At 57.1% G+C, this 7,349-nt stretch overlaps 1 protein-coding gene across 3 annotated transcripts in view; it reads left to right on the top strand.

Moving 5' to 3' along the window:
- The first annotated feature begins 3,995 nt into the window (after positions 1 to 3,995).
- Slc9a3 (solute carrier family 9 member A3) overlaps positions 3,996 to 7,349 on the top strand; it is a 38,016-nt gene continuing 34,662 nt past the window's right edge. For all 3 annotated transcript variants that reach the window (XM_023706469.1, XM_004625263.2, XM_023706465.1), the window contains exon 1: positions 3,996 to 4,220. In XM_023706469.1, the coding sequence (XP_023562237.1) occupies positions 4,028 to 4,220 (193 nt within the window). In that variant the 5' untranslated portion in view covers positions 3,996 to 4,027. The remainder of the gene's footprint in view (positions 4,221 to 7,349) is intronic.

Genomic DNA, 7,349 nt, shown 5'->3' with positions numbered 1-7,349 from the left:
GGTTCGCTATAAGTCTGAGCTTCATAGTGAGACCCTGTACCAAGTACGTTAAAAAAATAAAAAGGCTGGAGATATAGTTCAGCATGAAGGCTCCAGGTTCAATCCCCAGTACCAAAAAAGGAAGATGAAGAAAGCAAGGAAGAAAGACTGAGTAGTCTGATTGTGCTTGAAGATATTAAATCTATCCCATTTTCCCACAAAGCCAACCATGAATGCCCTTACAGATGGTCCCACTGATTAATTTTTCCATCAATATCTTGCATAGATTTTGGTAGACAGTTTTCTTAGTTGCTTCATATTTTTGATAATGTGTAAGTAGAATTTAAATTAACTTTCATTTTCTAAAGCATTGATCAGCCGCATATAGAGATACAAATTGGTTTTGGAAGGTTGGTACTGTAGACACAACCTCACTAAATTCTTTGTCACTGTAACACAGTGCCACCACTCGGGGATTCGTCCTGGGAAAGGAACCCTTTGGCGATTCTGACCTTGTGGGAGCACTGTCCTCATCCCTAGGCAGTGAGATCACCGGGGATAAAACCTCATGGACCACTGTCATGGGTTGGGCCTACAAGGAAGGGGCAGCTGCTGAGCGCTATAGGAGTGTGCTTTGTAAGAAGTTCTGCCCAGTGTCTGATGAAGGCAATCTTATGTATCAACCATTACTGTCACTTCTTCCATTCCAGCCTACACACAGTGTACTCTTTTTCTGTCCCAGTGGGCATAGCATGGGCAGCAGGCACCTTGATGGCCACTTGGTGAGAAACCTTCCTGTACTCACCAGTGATGGGGTCACAGTAGATTTTGGGGATGGATGGAATCTGCTGACTCTGGTGATCTGGGGGTGACAAACTCCCAGGGGAATTAAGGCCAGCATGGCCTTCCTTTCTGGGTCATCTCAGCTGGAGTGAAGCTTGATGTCATTCTCCTGAGAGGCTGATGGACTTGTGTGCTGTCCTATGTTTCCAGACTTTGTCCTTTCTGGTGGTGGTTGAGGTGGAAGATGTGTGGCCAGGCTGCCCAAGTCATTGAAGCACTGGTCCCATCTTTTACTGGGCCCTCAGGCCAGTCCTTCCACAGCAGAGTCCACACTTGGTGCTGCTGTAGCCAGAGGGATCCAAGCGCTTGGAGCTCTGTCCTTGGAAGGAACAGCACCAGTGCCCCCCTGAAGGGCCATGTGGATGCCAGGATAGGGCTTTCAGCCCATGGTCTGGGTCCCTCCAGGAAGAGGGGTCCAGCAAAGAGAAGGGGAGGTTCTCCTCTCTGAGGAGATGAGCCCTGGAGAGGGGATGTCCTGGGAAGATGCAGCTATGCAATCAGATGGACAGGAGGGGCCAGGCCATGTGGAAAAAGGCCTGCGCAGTCAGTGGAGTCAGAGGGGTCATAGCACAGAGGGCTTCTCTGTCTCCATGGGCAGAAAGGCCAACAGGTGTAACCCCTCCAGGGCCAGGCAGCTGTGGGTGTGAGGGAGGCTCGGGCTGGGACACAGGCACCCAGGCAGTTCCAGGTGGTGGCAGGGTCAGTGTGGCACATGCCCTGACCTATACAGTCCTAAGTGAGTGCACAAGGCCCAGGACACAGGTCCTGGCTGCTCTCAGCATGAGCCTGGTCCCTGCTCAGCTCAACCCTAACTCGGACTCCAACACCCCACCAGTATGAGCTGCCCCTCAGACTGTGGCAACAGTTCTGCAAAGGGCCTGACTGCTGTCCCAAGCCCAGTGCCAGGCCCAGGTAAAAGTGATTCAAAGGGTGGATGATTTGGGAACCTGGGGAAAGGAGTTCCTGGGGCAGGGGCAGCATGGGCCCTGTGCCTTCAGGAGGACCGAGTCCTGCATGGCCCGCCGGGACATTTGCCTTCAGGACAGGAGCAGACAGGTGCAGAAACGCTGACTCTCAGATAAGCCCACGGCTGGTGTTGGGTGTGGGTCTGGAAGGCAGCCCTAGGACCTGATTCCCATGTCTTACTCCCAGAAACCGGGTGGGGAGTAGGGTGTGCCCTGCACTCAGTGTGAGAAGCCCAAGAGGGGCTGGCACACCTGTATCAGACACACAGCTGTCTAACCTTTTGCCTCTTTATCCACATACCACATGAATGAAACACAGAATCAGAAACAAAAGTGACAGACATTTTTCACTTCTGCTTACTTTGAAGTACTGGTGCTTGTGGCGGGTTACACAGATGACCCTCATTTGGGGGCTAGAGGCTGATGCTGTGGGGACGGAAGACAAACCACGAGATAACCCCTGCACCCCACCCAGCTCCAGGGGGCGCTGTTCACACAGCCGGCCTCTGCAGACAACCTGGAGAGGAAGGAGTCCACTGGCTGCCTGCCCAGCCCCAGCCCCCACACGCTGTGCTGCACAGCCCTAGCCTGACTTCTGCCTTGAGGGGTGTCCTCACGCCATGGCAGCACTCATCAGCCCCAAGCTTCCAGTCAGCTCAGGCCCAGCGCACATTTTCTCTAGGCCCTGCTGAACGCCTCTCGGGGACCTTTTGCCTACACCTTTGCGGGGTTCCTTGCATCCCTCTCCATCCAGCCCCTCCTACCTGTGTCTTGGCAACATCCTGCTCTCTGCCCTTTGAACTCTTGTGGCCTCCTGAGGCCCTGCTGCAGGCCTCGGGCAGACGGCTCTGCATGAGCCCCCAGGGCAGGGTGACCGAAGGCTTTGGCACAGCACAGTCCTTTCTTGTGCCCAGGGTGAGCGGTGCCAAGAGGACAACTCTCACAGCCCCCCAGGAGTGCAGGGAAACAGCAGAGAGGCCTTCTGGTTGGGGTCAGCCTGCTCTTTTTCAGTGTGACTTTCTGGGGACTTGGGGACAAGGAGGACCAGCCTGGACACATGAGTTGGCAGCAGCTGCAACACCCATGGCTACCAGGTGGTCACGTACTTGTGGTGCTGTGTGCCAGACCCTGTGTGGCTCAGTCCTGCCCCTCCACCACTCAGCACCCTGCTACCTCTGCCATGCATACCATTTCCTGTCACTAGGAAACGAGAGTCATAGGGCAAAAACATCCAAACCAGCACTGTCCCTGGGCTCCTGGAAGCTCTGACAGGTTCTGAGACGTCAGCAGATGCCTCACCTGCCCTCTGCCCACCTATATTTCATGGGCATCACTGCCTGTGGACACTGCACCAGCCTCAGCACAAGTGGCTCACTCTGGAACAGATGTCCCTTGGGGAGGGAAGGCATGGTCAGACTGATTCAGCAGATGGCCTTGGTCAGTGAGCTGAGCTAAGAGCCAGGTGGGGCTCATTGTCACAGCTGAGCCCTGGAGTCCAGCATACAACCTGGACTAAGACTTGAGCGAGGAAGTCTAAGGGCCCCAGGACCCACCCAGGTGGTCATCACCAGCTGGGGCTGGTGAGGGAGGTCAGCGAAGCCAGGTGGGTGCAGAAAACCGAGTCATTCTCTGGACCAATCAGGAGCTGAGTTGAAGGGTGCTTGCCTTGGGAAGCCTGTGGGAGCAGCACCCAGTTTGCAGCCCTGACTTGGAGGGATGGAGGGCAAAAAATGGAGACCTCAGTGGACTTTGGGAAGGATGTTCCAGTCCTGAGAGGTCTGGGAGGTCCAGGATGCCTGCACGCTCTGAGCTCCTGGTGGGGCTTGGAGCCAGGGATAGGCAGTGTTCTGCAGGAGAGCTGAGAGCATTGCCTGGAGAGGAACGCGCCCGCCCGACTGCTGTCAGCCCCGCTGGGAACGTGTACGCACTGTAGTGCTCAGGGTCCTAGGGACCCCTAGCTCTCGAAGCAGCTGTGCAGGACAGTGAACACCCCCTCAGAACTGCCCACCCACTGTCGCATGGGTGGGAACCCAGCCACTGCCCACCAGGAATCACCTAACTCTTGTGGGCTCGGACTGGCTCGCGATCGCCCGGCGGCAGCAGCGGAGCACGGGGCCGGGCGAGCCCGCGCTCACGTGTGCGAAGGGAGGCGGGGAGGCCCCGCCCCGGGGCGGAGGGCTTGGGATTAAAGGCCAAGGGAGGCGGCCGAGGGCTGGAGCGCAGTGCAGTTGCAGGGGGCGATGTCTCGGCAAGTGGGCCCCCTGTGCGCTCTGCTCTGGGCGCTGGTGCTGGCGCTGCCGCGGGCTGGAGCTGTCGAAGAACAGCCTGTCAGTGCCAGCCGGGACTTCCAAATTGTCACCTTCAAGTGGCATCATGTCCAGGACCCATACATCATCGCGCTCTGGATTCTCGTGGCCAGCTTGGCCAAAATTGGTAAGTGTCTGGTTGGTTGTCAGTGGTCGGTTGGCAGGTCAAGGCGTGCCCACCCTGCTGCTGCCTCTGCCTCTGAGCCACGATGGGACAAGGAGCAGGGTCCATCTGGAGGACAGTGAAGGCAGTCGTGGTGGTCACCAGAAACTGCTAGCAAGGACAGCCTTGCATGCCACTAACATCCGGCTGTTGTTCTAGGTCTGGGTCCCCCTCCTGGGTCTGCCTGGGTGTGGAGTTCTCTGGCTTTATTGCCTGGAGAGGAATGCACCGTGGGGCACCAGGGGTGATGTTGGTTTCAGAGTGTAAAAGAAAAAGGATGTCGCTCATGGGGCAATCCAGCGGAACCCCAAGAACATGGGCCAGTGGGTCAGAAAGTGGGAATTGCAGGTAGCTCCTGGCAAGGTGAGAAGAAAGTCAGCTTCCTTGGAACTCGGGAGGATCAAAGTCAAAGTGCTTCCCTGGAGGTAGCAGCTCCTGGCTGTGTGCAACTCAGAGGGAGCCTGGGTCACTGCAATGTAGCAGGACCTGAGGTGGGGGGCACAGCCAGACTCACAGAGCAGTGTGTCCAGGGCTCAGAATGTGAAGGGCCCACCTGCTGTGGGGGCTCTGAGTCCTCAGCAGGATCTGAAGTGCGGATGAGGGGAGCAGGTCCTTGAACTCGGATTCTGAAACAGATTCATCTGCATCTGGCTGGCGAGGACTGGCTTCCTGTTGGCGCTACCCTCTGTGTGCCCATGCCTCTGCCCCTCAGGCCCTTTCATTCGGCTTTGTTTCTTAGAAGCTCTTCGAGAGCCACTGTGCCTTGGCTCTGGGGTCTGTCCAGTGTCCTGGCGTGGCAGTGGGGGAATTTGACCTGGCTTATTTACTCAGGCAGATATGGCCAGCTTGGTCCTGCGGTTCAGGGACCCCTTTCTTAAAGCTCTTTGGTACGGACAGTAGGTGTCTTTGGGCCAATGGGGGCTACTCCCTGTCCACACCAGGCTGACGGATTGGAGCCTGGCATCTGAAAGCCCTTCGACAGCCCAGGCACTGGCCAGCAGGTCAGCTGCCCTCTGGCCTATACTCTACCAGTTGAGTGTGTCATTCACCAGGAAGAGCCCAGCCCTGTGGGTGTCCGAGCACTGGGACTGGTCCTGAGAGGGCATCTCTGGGGTTGAGGTGGCACTGTCCCAGCTGTCCTCCCATGGGCAGCTTGGGGAAGGACCTGCAAGGTGTTCAAGGAACAGTTCACCAGCCACCAGTCTTGCTTACCCTGGAGGAAGGGTGGCTCCAAGGACAGCACAGGGAACCTGGGCTCTTGGGAATTCCCCCTTCCCCAGAGCCTGTGTGTGGGTCTCACCCATGAGCAGGCAGCTTGATGTGGGGGCAGGGCCTCCCCCATTCTAAGCAAGAAGCCAATGCCTGGCCTCTCTCAGCTCCTCATCCTCACCCACTTCTGACTGCTAGGGCCAAGGTTTGCTCAGTGACCTCCAGGCCCCTCTTCTGAGTCCCCTTCCTGTCCTGCGTTGCAGGTCACATGTACACCTGTAGCTCACTTCGTATCTGAGTCCCCACCTTCCGCCCCAGGGCCTCCTGAGTAGACCTCAATCCACAGGCCCTGTGAGGCCCAACCTGCTCAGCGTCAGCTCAGCTGGCCAGCATGCCCCTGCTCACGCTGAATCCCTGGGGTCCTGGGATGGTCACAGTCTACAGCATACAGATGCTACAACTTACACACCCTCAGTGACCAAGGACAAGAAGAGTCACCATCCAGCTCTAGAGGGTGGAGACGCCTCCTCAAAGTTCTTTCTCCCTGAAGAACTCTGGACTTATTCAGACCCCTGCCAGGCCTCAGAAACCCCCAGCTGCCTTTGCGGGCAGCTGACCTCGGGCGCCTATCCCTGGGAGCCCCATCAGAGCGTCTCTGCCTTCCTGCTGTACACCCTGCTTCCTGCACATGGGGTGGGAGGTGCCCCCTGTGGTCTCAGGGCACCCATACTACTGGCCACCTTGTCTCTGGGGACATCCAGACCCTTCCAGTTTCATGGTGCCATCAGAAACTCTCCCATCAAAACAGGCCAGATCATGTGTTCTTTCTGAATGTGTTGAGTGTCCTTAATGCCTGCGGTTAAGGTGACCAGGGCAGGGGCTGACTCTGACCTTGGACACAGGGAGGGAGCGGATGTCTGTGGCCAGGGGGCAGTACAACATCACAGGGGTAGAGGTCAGGATCTGTTGTGGAGTTGAGAGGGTGACAACTGTGTCTTTTGGCCAGCCCTGGGTACCTGGACCCCTGGGACCCAAGCAGCATTTTCATACTTGGTCTCATCCTGTAAGGACTGGGAGCCCTAGATCGGGGTTCACAGCACCCTGGGCCTCCCCAGAATTGAAAACTGAGCTGGTGTCCTGTTCTGTAGGCTACCTTGTACCACAGTGACTCTGGGCAAGAGCCTCCTGGGGGATCCCAACTGCTCCAGGGCAAGTTGTGCTGGAGGGAGAGGGAAGCTGGAGCCTGAGGCTAATCAAGGCCAGGGTGGCTGCAGGGAGGCAGGGGTGGAGGCTCCATCAAATCCAGTGCAGGCCGCCGGGGACTTTGGCCGCTGTTGACTGTTGGCACTGTTCAGAGGGTGAGAGGCAGCCAGGCCTGGGCTCTGACCATTGCTCCATCCTCCAGAGACCCCAAGGATGACCCTGGGGCACAGTGGTCTCTACAGCAGAATAAAGCAGAGTGAGGATGAACCTGCACCCCTGAGGTTCTTGGAGAGAATCAGTGAGGGGCCCTGCTGAAGGTGGGACAGGCCTTGAAAGTCCCCAGGTCACAAAACTGTGGCCTGAGTCCCACATGTAGCGCTCACTCCCAGAGTGGCTGCTGAGGGGAGGCAGTGCAGGTTCCTGTTGTCAGTGTATTCAGGGACCCCTCTTAGTCAACAGAAGGGCAGGGATTCGGTGTGAGCTGGGGCTGCAAGAGGGGCAGCCCCAGCCTGCAGGATCCATGGCAGTGGGTGACTGTGGTCCTCGTCACCACTTGCCACTGTGCTCTCTGTCCCGGAAGCCTTTATATTGCCCTTCCAGCTTTTGCAGGGTCTGCTTTGGGGTTTAGGCCCTTCCCTGACCTCTACAGGGAAAGACATTTCTCTGTGATGACAAGGCCAG

The sequence above is a fragment of the Octodon degus genome, unplaced genomic scaffold, assembly GCF_000260255.1.
Source record: "Octodon degus isolate 3935 unplaced genomic scaffold, OctDeg1.0 scaffold00008, whole genome shotgun sequence".
NCBI lineage: Eukaryota > Metazoa > Chordata > Mammalia > Rodentia > Octodontidae > Octodon > Octodon degus.
Note: the sequence above shows the minus strand (reverse complement) of the source record. Positions and strands in the feature narration are given on the sequence as shown.